At 37.5% G+C, this 19126-nt stretch overlaps 4 protein-coding genes across 4 annotated transcripts; 3 read left to right on the top strand and 1 right to left on the bottom strand.

The window, feature by feature from the left end:
• The first annotated feature begins 534 nt into the window (after nt 1–534).
• si:dkey-266f7.9 (uncharacterized protein LOC100006223 homolog) lies at nt 535–4695 on the top strand. Its single transcript, XM_020925867.2, has 4 exons — nt 535–652; nt 1038–1100; nt 2247–2817; nt 4198–4695. Exons 2-4 carry the CDS (start codon nt 1072–1074, stop codon nt 4555–4557), a joined length of 960 nt encoding a protein of 319 aa, XP_020781526.2. The 5' UTR covers nt 535–652; nt 1038–1071; the 3' UTR covers nt 4558–4695.
• An 825-nt stretch (nt 4696–5520) lies between these two features.
• Nucleotides 5521–8131, top strand: LOC129410117 (transmembrane protein 272-like). The gene is made up of 5 exons (XM_055157507.1): nt 5521–5596; nt 5662–5724; nt 5805–5855; nt 6705–6896; nt 7520–8131. The coding sequence occupies exons 2-5, from the start codon at nt 5664–5666 to the stop codon at nt 7783–7785; spliced, it is 570 nt and encodes a 189-aa protein (XP_055013482.1). The 5' UTR covers nt 5521–5596; nt 5662–5663; the 3' UTR covers nt 7786–8131.
• An 800-nt stretch (nt 8132–8931) lies between these two features.
• mrpl9 (mitochondrial ribosomal protein L9) lies at nt 8932–14513 on the top strand. The gene is made up of 7 exons (XM_020925837.2): nt 8932–9209; nt 9974–10133; nt 10926–11050; nt 13179–13232; nt 13315–13416; nt 13495–13578; nt 14124–14513. Exons 1-7 carry the CDS (start codon nt 9120–9122, stop codon nt 14355–14357), a joined length of 849 nt encoding a protein of 282 aa, XP_020781496.1. The 5' UTR covers nt 8932–9119; the 3' UTR covers nt 14358–14513.
• prcc (proline rich mitotic checkpoint control factor) lies at nt 14456–18247 on the bottom strand. Its single transcript, XM_020925836.2, has 7 exons — nt 17498–18247; nt 17372–17416; nt 16443–16913; nt 15960–16067; nt 15718–15864; nt 15577–15642; nt 14456–15387 (listed from the first exon to the last, which is right to left on the bottom strand). The coding sequence occupies exons 1-7, from the start codon at nt 17795–17797 to the stop codon at nt 15301–15303; spliced, it is 1224 nt and encodes a 407-aa protein (XP_020781495.1). The 5' UTR covers nt 17798–18247; the 3' UTR covers nt 14456–15300.
• Nucleotides 18248–19126: the final 879 nt, after the last annotated feature.

Below are 19126 nucleotides of genomic sequence, written 5' to 3'. Positions count from 1 at the left end.
TATCTACTCTGGAAAGATTACACTTTTACTATTAAATAAACAGAGGTGGATCACTATAAATTAACTTTTTGAATATTTTTGCTATAATATATGTTTTACTAATGTTGATATTTTAAAACTGCAATATTATTAATTGATTAAAGAAAAAAAAATACAAAAATCTTCTCATTCTATGTACAATTACTGAGAAACAACATAAGATACAGAGTACAAAACATACAAATAGTACAAAGCACACGCAAGATTAAAAAATTACAGTACAGTATATAATAATCAGACAAGATTTGATACATGAATTAAACTTTCAAAATTTGTTACAATTATTAACAATTATACAAAAAAACTGAACCAAAATATGTGAAAAATATGTGAAAATTATTATTATTTATTTTTATTTTGTATTTATATTGGCATCCTTACCTGAAATGAATTGCCTTGTGTTTTTTTTTGTTAGTAATTAACTCAAAATAAACAAAAACGCCAAAGAAACTCCCCCCCACAGTCCTACGTCATCTGTTCATTTCAGTATTTTTCACAGTTACATCCTGGGTCGACACTGCTCCTCCGTCACTCTTTCTGACCCCTCTCTCTCTCAGGTTTGTCCCCGTCCAGTCTGTCGTGATCCGGACCAGGGACCAGCTTTTGGACTCAGGTATGTGGACTCTAGCGGGACATTTGGGCCAGACCCACCCTCCAGCAGCATTCACACACACACACACACACAGAGAGAGAGAGAGAGAGAGAGAGAGAGAGACGGGCGGGTGCTTATGTTTTGGGATTAAAAAGATTAAGTCTTCCATTCAAACTGTGTAGATGGGTGCACTGGGGGCACCTCACACCAGACGGGATACAACTGTTTTGTTCCGTTCTGTTTTTATCCGAAATGTGTCTTTTTTTATTTGTGTAGTTTAGATTCCTGCAATCAAGGACATGAATGTTAACCTAGCAGTTCAACAATAGAAGCATTGTCTTGTGTAAATACTTATTGAAACTGTTATAATTTTTGTGACATTTTTGCACCACTTTTTCCTCTGCAGATTTAGAAGATTTTGGACAGTGAAAAGAGACACCATGTTTTTAAAAGTGGTTTTACTTTTGGCGTAAGTACAACCTTTTGTTGAAATAATTAATTTGAAATGCAACAGACCTTTTTGTATCATAAAAGGAACCTGTTTGTCACATTGCTGACAGAATACACTTAAATTATATCTTAGAGGGCTCAATTTCTGCTCTATACCCCATCTGTTTGTAGCTTAAAACTATACAGACTTAGTCAGGCTTTACTGATTCACAAGAAAAAAATGTTTGACATAGTATCTCACTCATTACAACATAATAACAAAAATAAAAATGAAAGAAGATGCAAAAATTGTAAGACCTGTGTCAAATAAAGCACAAGTATATAGAAAAGAGATATAGATAAACACCTGCAAAATCCCTTAGTGCAGAACTTCATTTCTACAGTCGGGCTTCTCTTAAAAGAGCTATAAACTCTGAAACACGCTAAACCCACTGAAATTAAGTTAATTTCCAAGTTTATAAAGTTCACCTTGAGGCTTAAATCATAGCTTAAAACAAACCAAAACTGTAACGATGTGTTTGAGATGAGAGCAAGTCACTACAATTTAAAAGGAACCTACATGTTTAAAAAAAAAAAAAAAACACACATTCAGAACCAAGGTTATGGAGCAAAGTGTGCCTGTGAAAGGAGTTAATTTATAGTCTTGACAAAGATATAAAAGAATCAAGTACAATAATGGCATTTTAAAAAACACATAAAATCAATGTGAGCAATGTGTATGTATGAAAACGGAAAGTTGTTCTACATAAAAGTGAAGATTTGTGTTTGCAATTGATTGATAATTGTGCCTGAACTGAAATGCACTGATTTGAAATGTTTAGTAACTATCAGTGTTGATGTATTGTCTGGAAAAGGGAAAAGGGAAAAGGGGGCAGATAACAAAAGATTAATCTTCTTTCTGCTCCTTTTCATTCATTTCTTGTATGTTTGATGTTGTGACACTTTTTATACTTTATGAATGAAATAAATTAAAAAAATGTAAATAGTGTGAGGATGAATGCACATGAACAAACATGTATAATTGCTTTGTTGTATTTGTAGATGAATAATGTGCTTATGTATTTTGGTTTCTTTCTTGTATTTTAGTGTAGAAAAGCTCAACTTACTTATTTACTGTTTCTTACGTGTTACATATTTCTATATCAAAGTCTTCTCTTGGTTTCAGCATCACTGGTCTGAGCTCCAGTGCCATTCAGCGCCCAGACTACGATGACACCCCCCACCCTGAGTTCCTGAACCCCTCGTGGATGTCCCAGCTCCCTGATGCCCAGCCGCTGTCTGAAGTCACCATGCCCGGCACCCACAACACCATGGCGCTGTTCGGAGGGATCTATGCCGAGTGCCAAACCTGGAGTCTGGCCTCACAGCTGCGGGCCGGGGTGCGCTTCCTGGACATCAGAGTTCGCCACGTTAATGGCAACCTCACCATCCACCACGGGGTCTCATACCAGCGGGCACATTTTGGGCACGTTCTGGAGGGAGTGGTGGACTTCCTCACAGAGTTTCCCACAGAGACGGTGCTGATGAGGGTGAAGGAGGAGTTCAGTGAAACCAATGACATCTATGGTGCGGTGGTGGATTATATTCACCGCTATGCCCATTGGGACCTGCTCTGGCACAGCCGCTTGGTGCCCACACTGGGGGAGGTGCGGGGCAAAATCATCATTATGCAAGACTTCTCTGGCCCAGACCTGGGCATGCGCTACTGGTCCATGGACATAGCAGATGATTGGAAGGTATTAAGACACAATTTAATTGCATACAGGTACATATAAAACTCATCTAAAATACAAAGATTTGCCTTAATTAAATGACTGTTGTTTACTGTATGACTTGAAAGAAGCACGATATTAGTCTATAGTTTATCAAGAATGATTAGGAATGATTCAAACAAAGCAACTGCTTAAATAAGAGGTTAGGTTGGTTATTAATTAAAGGTGCACTGTGTAAATTTTATGATGGAGGGTCTGTTAATTGCTTCTGTCCATGAATATGTTGCCTGGAAAGTTCCAAAGATGTCATGACACTTCTGTATCTTTACAGAGACAGCAGCTGATGGCCACAGGGCCAAGTTACATGTCAGATCTGTGGAGAGGCGAACTCGCTCACAGAAAGAATTCAAGTTTTTAATGAATAAAAATGTTTAATGCCATACTGAGACATTCTAGAAAAAGCAATAACAACTCAATGGACACAAGCATGGAGAAAAGTTAGACAGTAGTTACTAAGTTAAATGATTTTAAATAAACCATTTGATCATTATGAATCAGGATGTAGTTATTAAAAAGTGTTACGTACATTTCTTTTATATTTTATTTCTGTTTCTAGTCCATAATGCTACAATATTGATTGAACTTAAATTCTTTGCATTCATGTCACAAACTATTCACTCCCCCCAGAAAACTCTTATCATTAAAACAATATTTAATATATTTGGTAGTTGTCGCATTCCACATTTCTTTTGCAAGAACTTGCAATGTAAACCTACAGTTCATCAACTTGGATCAGATTAACAATTTGGTTTTATCTTATAAATTCCTGCACTGGTTTTAGCTTGATCCACTGTTTCTGATGCACCTTTTTACTCATTGTTTTTACCTGTAGCACTTTGAGATTATTTTATGTAAAGTGCAATATAAATAAAATTTATTATTATTATTATTATTATTATTATTATTATTATTATAGAGGGTCTGCCACCTGCTTGACTCCGTGTAGATGTTATTGTTTTTTTCCTGGAATGTTCTACAATATGGCATTTAATTTAACTATCTCCATGGAGACAAGCAGCATTATTATCAAGACCAAGAAGTAGGCTTGCTTACAGTAACAATGCACATTTTTGGGTAGTTTTGAGAAATAAAAACTAGAATTTAATAAATAGAAAATGTATTTGTTTAATGCTATACTGTGGAACATCCCAGGCAAGTAATAACATCACCATGGATACAAGCAGATGGCGGAACCTCCACAAGAAAAGTTACACTTTTACGGAATTTAAATTATTATTAATACTTACTCATTACAACCATTAATTAAAATTATTTTCTCTAATTCATACAAGATAATGATTTTTGTTGAATCGTATTGTGACTGAGTCTGTCTGTGCCACGCAGGTGCCCACTCTGCTGCACGTGAAGGAGAAGTGGCAGAGCGTCCATAACCACCTGGAGGCTGCTCCGGGGGGAAACCTGGCGCGGATCTACCTCACCTTCAGCAGTGGGGCGGGGCTGTTCGCATTCCCCAGAGCTGTAGCCCAAAGAGTCAACCTCCAGCTATACGAATATCTCCAGGCCAAAACCAACCTCAACCAGCGTCTGGGCATCATCTGCATGGACTTCCCTGCTGCACCCATGATTCAGACCATCATTGAATTTCAGCTTAGAAAAGAGTTTAGCTCAGTGCCTCCTGTGGTCACTTTGAAGAATACAATTGAAAGCATCAGGCATAAAATTATCACAAAAAATGTAGCTTGAAATAAAAAGAAGCCTAAGATACAGATATGGACTTATTTATTAAAAAGTTGTTATCAAATATTTAATCTTTACTCACTATTACATTAAAGGTGCACTGCGCAACTTTTCCGGTGAATGGTCCGTCACCTACTTGTCTCCATGGAGATGTTATTGCTTTGTCTAGAATGTTCCATGGTAAAGATTTAAATTATCTTTATCAAGGGAGACTACTATTGGCTCCATTACAGGTCAGATCTGAGGAGAGTCACCCCTATTCACTGGAGGAATTATTGTATTTTTGAGCAATAGAAACACCTGTAATGAGTAAATGCTATGGATATGTTTAAAGTCATACCATGCAACATTCCAGGCAACACATAACATCTCCATGGAGACAAGGTGATGGACCATCCACCAGAAAAGATGCGTAATGCTGCTTTAAAAGTGTGCTATGTAATTTTTCTGGTGAGCGTGTGGAGATGTTCTTGCTTTGCCTGGAATGTTCCACAGTATGGCATTGTACTTCTATCGCCATGGTATTCAAATTATAGATTTGATCTGCAGGCTGTTGCTGTAAGAGTGCATGCATTTCAAAATTTTTCAACAATAAAACACTTAGCAACAGCAATAGCAAAAAAGACATCCTGCACATGTCTGGAAAATGTGTATTATATTTTGTTACGTAAGGCATGTAGTTGTAAAGGTTCACTTTTTGAACTTCTTCCTCATTTACCATTTACCATGCCAACTTATGTTCTAAGCTTAGTTAACTATATCTTTTGTATTACGTGGGCATCCCTGGCGAATTTATGTCCACCAACTTTGTGTTAGTTTGGGTCTGTCTTTACAATAAATAGGCTGAACATTTTTGGTTTGTTGATAACATCACCAACAGCCCTCACATGCAATCAGATATCAGTGAATTTCATCATGATTTCCTCTGAGTCAAAAGCTCAGACCACGGCATTGCAGAAAACAGTTGCTGCTTGGGCTTGAATGTCTTAACATCCTGCAGAATTTGTGAGAAAGTCAGAAAGCAAACAATTTAGGATCCAAACAGGTAAGGACACAAAAGCATACGATTTATACAAGTGTTTTTCTCTATTAACTGAATATTTTCTCTAGACATGGACTCCCCTCCTGAAGATGCACCAAGGCCTCAAAGCACAGTGATAATTTCATCAATCGGTGAGTTTTTGCATTTGATTCATACATTATTTTTGGAGAAAATTGCAATTATGTTAACATTTTTATTTTTCTGTCTTCAGCTGTGGTTAATTTCCTTTGGTGGATGGTTTTACTTGCAGCCATTGGCTTTGGTATGTTTATAATACTCAAGCAGCTACTGGGCACATTAATACGTATACTTGTTGTAATATCTTTAATGAGGTGGTGGATGGAGTACTCAGTTTTGTTGCTTAAGTAAAAGTATCCATTTAAAAGTAAAAGAGTAAAAAGTAAAAGTATTTCACTCAGTGTTAAATGTAGTAACATTGATTCAAAAAGTATACATATTTAGGTCAACAGTAGCAAAATGAATTAGATTCTTAATGCTCTCATGAGTTTTGTTTATTGTTGTTTGCTTAAAGCTGAAGCTTATTGAAATTGAAAACTTTATTCACACCTCAAACCACAAACATGGTTAAAAAAATAATATCCCCTACATTTTTAGAGACTGATGTAAATGTTTGTTTTATGTTTTAATGAATGATGTTGAGTGTCTAATTGTTTTAACTCCCCTTCCCCTTCCCTTGGCTACTTTGGCATGCCCAGGCCAACATTGTAAATAAGAATTTGTTCTTAATGTTTTGCCTGGTAAAATAAAGGTAAAATTAAAAAAAAATTACTTTTCAGTCAAGCTCAAAACTGTAGTGTAGGAAGTACATGCTCTCAAATGTGTTGAAGTAAAACTTAAAATTATCCACAGTAAAATCTAAATTTTCATTTGAATAAAATAATTGCTTGTACTCGGTTACTTTCCTCTAATGGTATATTTCTAATAAACACATTCAGCTATAGTAGTTGGATGCGATGATCCTGGTACATTGACAGTTTGTAGTGTGTCCATGCTAGACTGAAATTTACTCAAACACCTTTCTGATTATGATCCAGTACACCTCATCAGCAGAACAGTGTGCATAATGTTTTTGTACGTCTTTTTCACACAGGGGCCATCCATGTGAAAAGCTGTCCCGCTCAACCTTATATCCCCATCTACATGATCGTTCTGGGGTCAGTCAGTCTGATCTCTCTGACTCTGACCTACACCAAAAGTATTTGGGTGGACGGTCCTGTCTTTATGGTGGCCTCCACATGCATCAGTTTGCTCTATCTCTTTGACTTCTGTTGGTTTATTGCAGGTGAGAAATTGTATTGTCTTAACTGCACAGGAAGAGCAGTATGTAACTGTTCTTATAGGGGGTCCATTACCTGTTTGTCTGTATGTAATTATTGCATTGTCAGGAATGCTCCAAAGTGTGGCATTAAACTCATTTAAACATGCAGGTGGTAGTCCCTCCTCCAGAAAAGTTACACATTGTACGTTTAAATACATTGTGTTTCCCATATACCTGTATTTCTCAAAGACTGGGTCGTGAGACTCGGGTGGGTAGCAAGAGATTTTTTTTGGGTCACCCTGTCACAATCTGCATGTAGGTCTGCAATATACAGGGCTACATTTAATGTCCAATTAAGTGACTTATGGATCCTATTATTGCTTGTTCAAGTACTGTTTTTCATTTTTTTAAACTTGAGTAATACTAATTATTCAGTCAGCAATAAAATATTGTCATTGATGTGCAATAATGGTCAAATCTACCTTTATTTTGAGATTGGAGACAAGTAGACAGTGGACCCTCCACCAGAAAAGTTGCACAGTGCACCTTTAAACTCTTTGAATTTCCCTGTATTTATGATGAAAGCAACATTTTACACGTATCCTGCTCAGTATAAATGTTGAAATGTTGTTGTGTTTTCTCCATAGGCTCAGTGTGGGTCTACAGCATCTATCCACCCGACTACTCCAATGAATCGCCTCATTTCTGCTTTAAACCTTTTTACATCTTTGCGTTTGTCATCACCACTCTGGTTTGGGCGACTTCAGGTTTATTATGTATTTGTGGAGGTTGTTTCTTCGCATGCTCCTGCTGCACTGCTGTGGAGGCAGGACGGAACTTGCTGCCGGCTCGCGTCAGTTTTTATGGTACAACTGCATCTAGTGATTATAAACCTATCGTTGGTGATGTGTAAAAATGTGTACACATAGATTTGAATTAATGATATGCATATGATAATGATAATGCATATGATATTATGTTGGTGTTTTTCCATTTTATTTCTTAAGTGCATTGATAACTGTTTAAAAAGTTAGTGATGTAGGTCTCTCAATAGGGCTTTTCTATCTGTAGTAGTAGATGTGATTAGTAGATGTGTAGATTTTATTTTCACGAAATGCTAAACTGATATAGGTTTACTGAAGGGCCATCTGATAATCTTGACACTGATGCCTTATTTGTAGACTATGCACTTATCTTTCTACTGATTTTATTATTATTATGTGTGTGCCTACTTCAATAAATTTGGCTATAGTATTATATGCCTTACATTATTTTTGGTAAGTTACTTTAAGTTACTTATTAACTTATTGTGTAATTTTGAGCCGTTATTTATGGACTGAACCAGGACTAAACAAGGTCTAAACCAGGACTATAACTAACGAAGGACTTTAAAGGACTAAGGATGTGAAGAGGAGTTTGCTCCACACCTCACGGCTGTCAACCCTGCAATTTCTAAATTCTACAGCGCGTAGTGTCCAGAAATTTTTGCATTTTGCTCGTCGTCAGCGTTTGCAGAACCTTTAATTTTCTTGAGACATTTTTTTTTTTTTTTTGAAACATCCTGGTTTAGATCAGTAATTTGATCAAAAATTTAGGGAGACCTGGGGTAAACCAGGTTACTTCTTGTCTTATCTAAAACTTGGAAACCAGAAATCAGGTACTAGGTTTTTTGTATAAATCAACTGGGACAAGGGACACAGGACTCAAAACTGGACTGTCCCGTGTAAACAGGGACGTCTGGTCACCCTAGTTTAAAACCCTTCTGTACACTACTTGATTTGCTTATGTTTTTTGTTGGTTTGTTTGTTTGTTTGTTTGTTTGTTTTTTAATCAGTTATGACCATTTTTGACTTAAGAATTTTATTTTATTTCATGTTTTACATAAATGTCATAAACATAAAAGATAGTCATATGCTAAAACATGTTTAACAGCCAGCCCAGTATAATTAGATGTTTTTCTTATCTTATCCAAATAACTGAAGCCGAACAGCCAGTGTAGTCAATTGTGGCATTTTAAACAGGCAATCTTAGAACAGCCTGCTGTCATTCTTGGGGTCCTCTCATCACAGCACAGTTAGCGGTTGCCTTAGTTCTAGCTTCGGTTCAGTCATTTTGTTGCACTAAACTTCTGCTTACACACATCCACCTGTCTACTGCGTGTCATTTCTAAACAGCTCTAGATGTTTTGATTCCAGACCGCTTGTGTTAGCGCTTTTCTTATTACGCAGAGTCTCGCGGCTAAAAAATATGTGGTCCTCGTGCCGCCGCGTCCTTCACGAGCTGCTCCGAGTCCAGCCGCGTGCGTCTGTCCGGAGTTTATCCCTCACCCCAGCACAGGTCAGTGTCTCACCCCAGCACAGGTCAGTGTCTCACCCCCGCACAGGTCTGTCCTGTGTCCCCGTGAGCTGTGGGGACAGTCTGTTGATAACCGAACGGTGTAGGAAGTATGTGTGGATTTTTTTGTGATTAAGTGACTATGGAAATAAGAAATACACCAGTATTATCTAATCTAGGGTGTCCAGATGTCCCTATTTACCCGTGACAGTCCCAGTTTTGAGCCCTGTGTCCCCTGTCCCAGCAGATTTATCCAAAACCGGTGATTTGTTCCAGTTTTATACCACAAATGTTCCAGGTGTCCCTATTTTTAAACATCCCTGCCAACAGTCAAGAGGGGTATACATTGGCATCTGTTTAGGTGAAACAGAAAAGCTGCTTATAAATTACCAAAACACAGAGAAAATGTGACTATACTGACTCACATGATAGTAATGAATGGGCCCAGTGCAGAACAATTTTCCGCACTCACAATTACGCACTCGTTTCACAAAACTCGGGTGTCCCAATTTTTTGATTTTGAAAATCTGGTTACCCAGATCCTATCTGCATATTTTTCCAAAACTATATGTGAACCACTCTCTAAAATTGCAGTGTGCTGTGGTAAGAAAGACCATATCTAAAACAAAGTACTGTATAGCGCATTCTATAAACAAGAGTTGCACATAACAACAAGTATACTTAATACACTTGGCCAAATAATAATTAATATAATGCAAATATTGAAAGATGTGTCTCAAATTAAATTTATTGTTCCCTTTTCTCAGTACACAGTGATAGTGGAGCGCTGGTGGCAGGTGCCCTTGTCTAAAAGAGGCAGCCCACCGAGACTTAACCCTCGACGCCACAGGATTTACAAACTGGTGGAGGACACGAAACACCAGCCCCAAGAGAAGATGGAGCTCATCCTGACTCAGACCGTGCCCAGTGAGTAGCACAAAGGATTAGCTATTTAAAATCAAAACAATAAACTTTTTTCTTTTCATTGAAATTGTGGTATTAAAATAAATAAAATTTTATTTCAGTATAAATTTCCTGAACAATAACGACAAATCTGTTCTCTGAGTCTGTTCCAAACCACATGATTTTATTTACATAGCATTTTATGACACAGGACTGTAGATGTCTCCATTTAAAAGATCTGAGCATAAATAAATTAAAGAAATAAATTATTATTTCTTTATTATTATATTAAATTTAATTAATGACTCTCTGGCCAAATGTCTCTCTGATCATATCTGATTCTCACTAAGCATTTTGAACAATTTACTTGAATTTTAGGCTTATAATTATTTACAGAAGTGGTTGTCCCAATGCCAAGTTAATCGTATTTGAAAAGAACTGACCACAACAGGATATGCTGTAGTGAAGTTAATATTTGAAAACTTAAAGGTGCACTGTGTAATTTTTTGGTTGGAGGTCCATCATCTTCTTGTTTCCATGGATATGCTATTGTTCCACAGTATGACATTAAACATCTCTACCTTACATTTATTAAATTACAGGTTGTTTTATAGATCAAAATACCTAGAAAAACAGGCATTCTGACTGTGAGCAGGATTGCCTTTCCACAGATCTGACTTGTAACTTGGTCTAGTTTGGTCTCCATGAAGGCAGAAAGGTTTAATACCATACCGCGAAACATTCTGGACAAAGCAATAACATCTTTGCAGGAAGTTACACAATGCACCTTTTAATATGGAATCATTTGTCTTCTAGAGCTTGGTGGAAGAGGGGATACAGTGTTTGTGAAGAAATCTGTTGGTCGTAATAAGTTGCTAGCACAAGGGATGGCAGTGTATCCTTCACCAGAAAACAAGGAAATGTTTGCTGAGGAGATAAAGGTACGTTTGGCAGTTTGTAAGCATTAAATAACGAGGCCCCAAGTTGTTTAATGTGCTTATACCATGGCTACTAACTGAAATGTCTCACGTGTGAATGTGAAAAGCTTTTCCACTGTCTGTAAATGTTTCACATCAGTTATTTCAGTGTTTTAAATGGAGCTAGTCTTTTCATATTACACAGAGAAGTTGAGGATGTGTTTACCTGTTGATATTGTGATATGATGATTGCTGCAGAGCAGTGATATGTAAAAGCATTACAGTGCGTTAAAACTGCACAACGCACAGCTCCAAGTTGTATAATGTGCTTAAACCATGGCTGCAAACTGAAATGTCTCACTTGTGAATGTGAAAAACCTGTTCCTCGTCTGTAAATGTCCAAAAAAATCTGTTATTTTTAATGATCCTAGGTACTACATCATAGGGGTGGGCGATATATCGATATTTTAAATATATCGAGATAGTTTTTAAACTCGATATGAATTCTGACATATCGTATATATCGATATAATGCTTATATTCAATTCTGATTTCGCCGCTTCGCATGTTTATCTTCTCTCTCGTCGCCTCCGCGCGCTCCCGCCTCCCTGATTTTGTTCGCTCGTGTCTCCTTCACTCCTCACTATCGCCCTGAACGCCGAAAGTTGGTGCCAGTGAAAAGCTTCAAGCACCACGAACCTTTTCCATCATTTACAGACAAAACCATCAGCAGCACATCCTCATATTCCACCGAGTCGCGTCCTTTAGCCCGAAAGAAGCTAAACGAGCTGAGCTGCATGAGAAGTGCGCTGTTTATGCAAATGAGCCATGCGCTTAAGTTTCGTTTCTGTAAAATGTAAACACATGTGCGCAAAACTGCATTAAACACATTATTATCTCAAACGGGCTGATGTGGCTCTATAGTCGTTATCCTTTATATCTTGTAAAGTTTAACAATGTAAAGTTTATTTATGCAGAATATTTTAATTAATAATCTGCTGCAGTGTCACTTGTACAATAGTATTTGGAAACGTTGGGTTTGATCTGCAGTGGATTGTGGGATTAAACCTCAGAACTCCTTACTGCTGGATATGGATCTATTAAAATAAGGAATATCCCGAGCTTCCTCTGCTAAATGAGCTCATGGTTATGGTTCTGGTTTGGATAACAGAGTTAATGCAAAGATGAGCTTGTGTTGAGTTGTTTTATTTATGAATGAAAAGAAGGAAATATGTATTATTTCTTTTCAGTTTTAGGGGGTTATTTTTTCTTGAACATATATCGAGATATATATCGTATATCGAGATATATATCGTATATCGAGATATAGCAAAATATATCGAGATATATTTTTTGATCCATATCGCCCAGCCCTACTACATCATATCCATAGTAGTTGAACATTTGTTTACCCGTTGCTATGGGGATGTCATGGTGATAGCCGCAGAGCAGTGATATAGAACAGTGATTTGGCTGTTGCCAGACTCCTTGTGTGTTTTGCAGTATCAACGCACGGCCGTTTAAGCCATTGGAATAGACCTTTTTCACAATGGTTAATGGTTAATGTCCATAAAGGACATAAATTCTTCCATGAACAACTATCAAGGTAAGAAAGGCAAAAGCTTAAAGCCAAGCAACGACTAGAAAACTACTTCTGAGCAAAACTAGTGGTATGGTATGTTAGCGATGTCTAGCATTCGAACTGTACAAATCTATCTATCTATCAATATCATGAAATCGATTTTTAATTTGACTTTAATTTACTTACTTATGTTTTATTCATTACCATAATGTTAGTTTTGCTCAGGAGTAGTTTACTAATGCTAGTCGTTGTTCGCCTCTAAGCTTTTGTCTTTCTTACCTTGATAGTTGTGGATAAATTCATCATGGAAGAATGTTTATTCTTTGTGGATCTTGTTGGTTGGAGATTTGGTAATGGGGCAAATTTATTAAGCTAGTGGAAAATGCACAAGGCATTTCCACAGACATTTTGCCATAGAAAACCATTAACCGTAAGTTCTGCAAACCTAAAGTGGGGCACTTCCGGCCGTTGTGAAAAGGTCTTTTCTCACTGATCATGGTATAAAATGCATTAACAAATATATTTTACTGTAACATTTTAATACAGACAACTCTCTTATTTATTCCACAGCTGCGACAAGAGGGGAAGTCTGAAGAAAGTTCACAAACCCGAACAGGACAAATGGTACGAATAAATGATAATGTATAATGTTAAAGGAATATTTTTAACATTATAAGAATCTTGGCATGTTTTTTTGCTTTTACAGACTGTCGATTTTCTTAAACGTATAACACTGAACATAAACCAAATGCCAACAGAGGATTTCCAAGTTACCAAAGAAGTGGTTTGCAGACAGTTTCAAAAGAAGGTAACATTTCTTTTCCAGACTTTTTTCTTTTATAATTCTTTGTTTTAACTTTGGTTTGTTTTTTTCTTACCGTTTAAGTTTTTATTGGTTGTGCCGCCCCATGCGCTGACCCTCCAACAAGAGCCAATCAAGGAACTGGGAGACTATTGGTGTGAAGTGACGGTAAGATATTTCGCAGCTTTTACTCTCAATGTGCAAACCATATAATTGGAGTTTGTATCTAAAAATGCTGATGCTGTGGGTTTGTCAATTCATTCTCAGTATTTCTACAGCCATTTTGCTTCTTAAGTAGTATGGTAATATAAACTGGTTGATTTAAAGTGGAAGTATTTGATTTTATATTGTGAAAATACCCTTCTTTATACTGTATTGTAAAAGCAGCTTTTTATGACAAAATACGACTTGTTCACTGTTTATTGATGTGTGTCCCTTAAATGCTTTTGCTGTAGAGATTGTTGGGTGTACAATGGTGATCTACCCTGCTTTGTTTTGTTATTTTATAAGCTGTTCTAAAGCAAAATGTGATGCATGCATGTGAATACTAGCTATATACTAAAGGGTTTGTGAAACCTGGGAAGGAGTGAGTGTGATGAGATGCATTTCAATACATACTTTCTCTTTTCACAGTTTTACAATCTGGTAACCCAGCTTTTATATTGTTAATGTGTATTTAAATTCCCTCTAAAATTGTATTTGATTTTTCTCAGGTAAATAAAATGGACACTGTGCGAATCCCTCTGTCCATTGTACCATATGAAGACCTTTCTGCCAGTGCTCAGAAGCTAAAAGCCAAAAGACTACAGCAGGTAGAGTCGACCAACACTGAACCTAATTCTGGAGAGGACAATGATTTAAAGACCGTCCCATCTGACTTGGACTCTGTGAATGAAGCCCCTGATGTCACAACAGCTCCGTCAAGTGACAGCCCCAAGAAAGAATGAATTCTAAAAAACAAAAATGGTGTAAATAATCCAACACAGGTGTAAAATGTATCATAAGTTAATGGCTACATTATCAGGAACTACTCTTAAATAAAACAAACGCTCTCAAAAAGTTTATTTTTCACAACACAACAATAATAAACTCATATGCTCAAATGTTTCGTACAAATGTGTATTGCCTTATGTAGTTTTCTTTTTCCAAAGAGGTTGTGCAGGGCCTTTGTAAATGAAGACAGGGCAGCTAGCTCAATATTTAGATCAAACTGAGTGCTTATCAATGCTTTCTTATTTATGATAATGGACAGTTAACCTTTAGTATAAATTTGAGTTCAGACAATATATAGCTAAAACAGGATTGTCAAAAGGAAACATTTACCATGACAGACTTGATTCTCTGGCAGTTTTATTTACAATATTAACATCTATACTCTGATCATGTGAAGAAGAGATTATTATAAATGTACTGTTCTTAAAAATAATTTGTACAAATGTTACAGTTTGTTACCAGCTGCCACAAGCATGCATTGCCAGACAATCAAACCTGTTCTCACAAAAAGGGATTTGTTAGTTAATATGAATAGTCTGTATACATATTTAAAGCCAAAACATTAATGTTTTGGCTTTTCAATTAATATATGTCTTATTGGGTCACTTTACATTATTTCTGCCAGAGATAAAACTGAATTCAGACATGTACATTGCATTTTTAGAAAACAGACTTATCTCCTATATGATACTGTAAATATGTGTGGTTTAATGTACAATAGGAACACTATCAAATATGTTACCAAAAATGAATATCTATCTCACACAAATACAGGTTGGAGGGTAAATACTATAGTCCTAACTAGATCTGTATACCTGTCTCCTATTAGAGGTGAAATCTGAACAGCAAAAGGGTAAACCAGTGGGTTATCCATAAAAAGTCCATCATTTGGAGGTTTCAGAAGCCGTATTTGGCTTGGGTTTGTCTTCGAGTTAGCTTGTTCTCTGCCCAGCTGTTTTTTAGTTCCAACTCGCGCTCCTTTGCCTGAAATGAAATTACAGATTAATACTGTAATCTCTGGCAAGTTTTATATATGGGTGTATTTTAACATTACGCTTAAGTTTTGCTTGGAACAGTCACATAGGGCCATAAACTGTATACATAAATGGAGGTAGCTAACAATGTAACTATAGCCAAAATATGTCTAAAATGTTCAGAAACTCTATAAATCACCTGGTGAATAAGATATGTGATTTGGTGCTTGCGTCTCTGTTGTCCAGTTGGCATTCCTCCTCTTTTCTGAAAAATATAACAGATGTATTTAGACATTTTAATTTACAAACTGATAAATAGAAAAAATTATATTCAGGATACCTTGCTGAAAGACGATCGATTTTGTTTCTCTTCTGTTATGCTCTTGGTCAACCACTGCTGTGTCCCACTCAACTGGTCATCACCTTTAATCTCCAGAAAGGTTATCTCCTCTTTTCCTCTGTTTCTTTTCCCTTGCAATCTCATGAACTACACACGGATACAGTAGATGATTATTATCTCTATTCATAATAACGTGAACCAAAATAAACTACATAACTAAGCAAATAAATCAAAGTTCTTACTGCTTCTTCATCAAACATGGCTGAGTTGCCAGGCTCTTCTGTTCCAGTTTCTCCAGTCTCTCCTTGGTCAACATTAGGATCTTCATAATATGGCTGATTATAGTATCCCTGTAAATAGCAAAATATCAAAGAAATATGAATAGTATAAATGGATCATAATGTAATGTAAAATAAAATGGGTTTCATTCGTGTTTAAGAATTTGATTATGTCATAATTTGATATGGATGCAGGGGCGTCTTAGAGTCCTTTCAACTGACGACAAACACGTCCCTGGTGTTCAATAATGGCATCAGTTTCTGAGGCAGTAATTACAGAGGTCTTAACCATAAACAAGATCAAAACATCTGCCATCTGACAGGTAAAAAGTCCTGCCCTCCAGTTCAATTTTAACTGCATAGACGCTATCATGTGAACATAAGCTATTAAAAGATTTTCAAGATTTTTTTATATTTATTTTTAAGACATAATAAGGCATCTATTACCTGAGAATAAGCTTCTGGATCAGCCTCCTGGTATTGCCCTGCCCATGCCCCACCTTCCTCCGCATTTGCCCCAAAATCTAGAGGTGCATCTGAGTGACCCAGTCCATCTGATGCTGCAAACTGAACAGGATCAATCACAGGTCTGGGCTCATTCTCCACCTCTGGGACAGCAGCGGGAGCCAGTTGAGAGTTACTTTCAAGTGAAAAGTAATTCTCTGGGCTTATTTCCTCCTCGTCATGATCGTCACTCGCAATTTGTCTTGCGAGTTGCATGGCGGCAGACTTGGCAGCAGCTTTGATGGCAGAGGGAGATGCACTGGAACTGAGCAACGCAGAGGGAGCGCTCGGTTTGGCTGCTTTAGGCTCTTGTCGTTTGGTGAGTGTGTAAGGAATCAATGGTCTGTCAGTCTCTTTAACTGACATGTTTTTGGGCTGTGGCAGAAGAGAAGACAGGCCTGTACCACCTCCTCCCTGCAAGAAAAAATATGTACAATACAGCAAATGCTGCAATATTAAAAAGTGCACAATGAAACTTTTCTGGCAGAGAATTCCCCACCTGCCTGTATACATGGAGATGTTATGGCTTTGTCTGGAATGTCCCATGGTACAGCATTAAACATATATCTCCATGGAAACTACAAGGTGAAGTGACAGTGTTATGGGCCAGATCTGAGGAGATGCAACCCCACACACTAACATACTGCATGTTGTTCAGGCACTAAAAACACACATCAATGTAAGATCGATCAGATTAATGCCATACTATGGAGCATTTCAGGTAAAGCAATAACATCTCTTTGAAAACAGGCAGGTGCCAGTCCCACAAGAAAAGTTACAAATTTCAGTAAACATTTGAAATACAGGTACACTTGATGTTAAATGACTAAAAATAGAAAGCATCTCCAATGAAGTTGAATTTGCAAGCTTACCTGAACTTTTTTCTTGCTTGTTGGTTCATCATCATCTGAGTCCGACTGTAAAATTATGCATTTCACAAAGTGAATACTTAGACAGAACATCTGGGTTATACGACAAAGAAATAGGCAAATACTCACGTCCCGTTTCTGAATCTGAGGTGCAGTAATCCTGACAGGTTCATTTCGCTTTCTGGGTTTGGGCAGACTGGCAAACAGACCTCCTTTAGGCGGCTGAGGGATGGACTCATCGTTGGAAACGCTATTCCCAGACCCTGTGCTTGGTTTTGCTGTGGGTTTTATACTTGGTCCAGTACTGACAGCACTCGTCTTTTTAGGAGCTGGGAGGACAGAGAAGAGTCCTCCTTTACTCTGCGGAGGCGAGCTGGAGGTTTCTTCTGAATCACTTTCATCACTGCTGCCATAAGCGACTAAAGACATATTTTCTGATGGTTTTAAATGCTAATTTATTGCTATGACCTGTGCACATGAAGAACCTCTTTTTCTCCTCGCTGAAACAAGCCCACTAACAATGGTGTTCCGTGGCTCTGGATCAAGATGAAGGTAGGATACCACTAAGATATTAAAATACGTATCGAAAAGCAATGTGCATGGATTATCTTTCTAAACTAAGAACAAAACACATTCAATGAACCATCAGGACTATGCAACACTCCTTTAGCTAAACGGCTAATGCAGCGATATCTCCAAGTTGACTGTCTTTATGGTCAGATGGTTGGATTAATAGAGCTGCAGTTGTGCTTTAAAGACGACAGCTAACAGCGCGTTTAAGGTTATATTACGATAAGAAAATCGCGCTAGTTAGCATCCAAGCTTCATCAAAACATCAAAACATTAGCCTCCATCGCTGACAGATAAATGTGTGTTCTGCGCAGGTTTGTGCGCAGGTTTCCTTCTTCATTTTAGACCAACGGTGTCTGTTAAAATGTGGGGACATCTAGTGGCCGTGGAGTGAAGTGGCAGCACATTATATACATTATAGTGGAAGTACGCATAAAGCATAATATCAGTCAAATTCAAACTGAACTGTCTGCTACTGCCTCTGTCAGAAAGTGGCTAGAAAAATTATTTCATATTTAGTATTTTAACTGACAAGAAGTGCATTGTTGTGTCCTTGGGCAAGACACTTCACCCACTATGACGATGTTTAAATTACTGGTGGTGGCGATTGATGGCACAGATTGGCAGCTTCGCTTGGTCATTTACATCAGTCTACCCCAGGGCAGCTGTGGCTACAGAAGTAGACTTACTGAATGAATGATGAACTAATGAAGACAGTGTAGAGCTTTAATAGGCTTGTCAAGCTCATAAAATAAATTTTTGTATCATTAGGCTACTTGTCCCGGTGGCTGAATGGTAAGGGCTCTCACCTCACAGCAGTAAGAAGGTCCTGAGTTTGACTTATGCAGCAGGGGCCTTTTGTGCTGTTTGCTTGTTTCTCGTTGTGTCTTGGTGGGTTTTCTCTGAGTATTCTGGGGTTTCTGGCTGACAAGGCCAAGTATTTGGAGAGGGGTCCTTGTGTATGGCACTGTGTTCTCATTGCTGTGTTCAGCATTGAAGGATAGATCAAACGCATGTTAACACATGTTTTCCCACTATTTCTTTTTGGTTGCCTCCCATTCAGCAAATCATCTGCCAGTCTGCCAACCACATGAATCTTTTCTTTCTAACATGTCCCCAAACTAAACAGATGCTATGGTGCACATAGAACATAATGGTCAACTCAAGAACCCACTTTTAATTGTATTA

The sequence above is a fragment of the Boleophthalmus pectinirostris genome, unplaced genomic scaffold (genome assembly GCF_026225935.1).
Source record: "Boleophthalmus pectinirostris isolate CB_2022bp ecotype Guang Dong unplaced genomic scaffold, ASM2622593v1 HiC_scaffold_21, whole genome shotgun sequence".
NCBI lineage: Eukaryota > Metazoa > Chordata > Actinopteri > Gobiiformes > Gobiidae > Boleophthalmus > Boleophthalmus pectinirostris.
Note: the sequence above shows the minus strand (reverse complement) of the source record. Positions and strands in the feature narration are given on the sequence as shown.

Bases quoted from the DNA above. Each gene is read 5' to 3' on its own strand.
- si:dkey-266f7.9 (XM_020925867.2), top strand. From the start codon at position 1,072: ATGTTTTTAAAAGTGGTTTTACTTTTGGC. The intron at 1,101-2,246 runs GTAAGTACAACC...TCTTGGTTTCAG, and splicing joins AAAGTGGTTTTACTTTTGGC to CATCACTGGTCTGAGCTCCA. The intron at 2,818-4,197 runs GTATTAAGACAC...TGTGCCACGCAG, and splicing joins ACATAGCAGATGATTGGAAG to GTGCCCACTCTGCTGCACGT.
- LOC129410117 (XM_055157507.1), top strand. From the start codon at position 5,664: ATGGACTCCCCTCCTGAAGATGCACCAAGGCCTCAAAGCACAGTGATA. The intron at 5,725-5,804 runs GTGAGTTTTTGC...TTCTGTCTTCAG, and splicing joins AGTGATAATTTCATCAATCG to CTGTGGTTAATTTCCTTTGG. The intron at 6,897-7,519 runs GTGAGAAATTGT...TTTTCTCCATAG, and splicing joins CTTCTGTTGGTTTATTGCAG to GCTCAGTGTGGGTCTACAGC.
- mrpl9 (XM_020925837.2), top strand. From the start codon at position 9,120: ATGTGGTCCTCGTGCCGCCGCGTCCTTCACGAGCTGCTCCGAGTCCAG. The intron at 13,417-13,494 runs GTAACATTTCTT...TTACCGTTTAAG, and splicing joins GCAGACAGTTTCAAAAGAAG to TTTTTATTGGTTGTGCCGCC. The intron at 13,579-14,123 runs GTAAGATATTTC...GATTTTTCTCAG, and splicing joins ACTATTGGTGTGAAGTGACG to GTAAATAAAATGGACACTGT.
- prcc (XM_020925836.2), bottom strand. From the start codon at position 17,797: ATGTCTTTAGTCGCTTATGGCAGCAGTGATGAAAGTGATTCAGAAGAA. The intron at 16,068-16,442 runs GTAATAGATGCC...TGCTATTTACAG, and splicing joins ATCCAGAAGCTTATTCTCAG to GGATACTATAATCAGCCATA. The intron at 15,865-15,959 runs GTAAGAACTTTG...ATCCGTGTGTAG, and splicing joins CCATGTTTGATGAAGAAGCA to TTCATGAGATTGCAAGGGAA.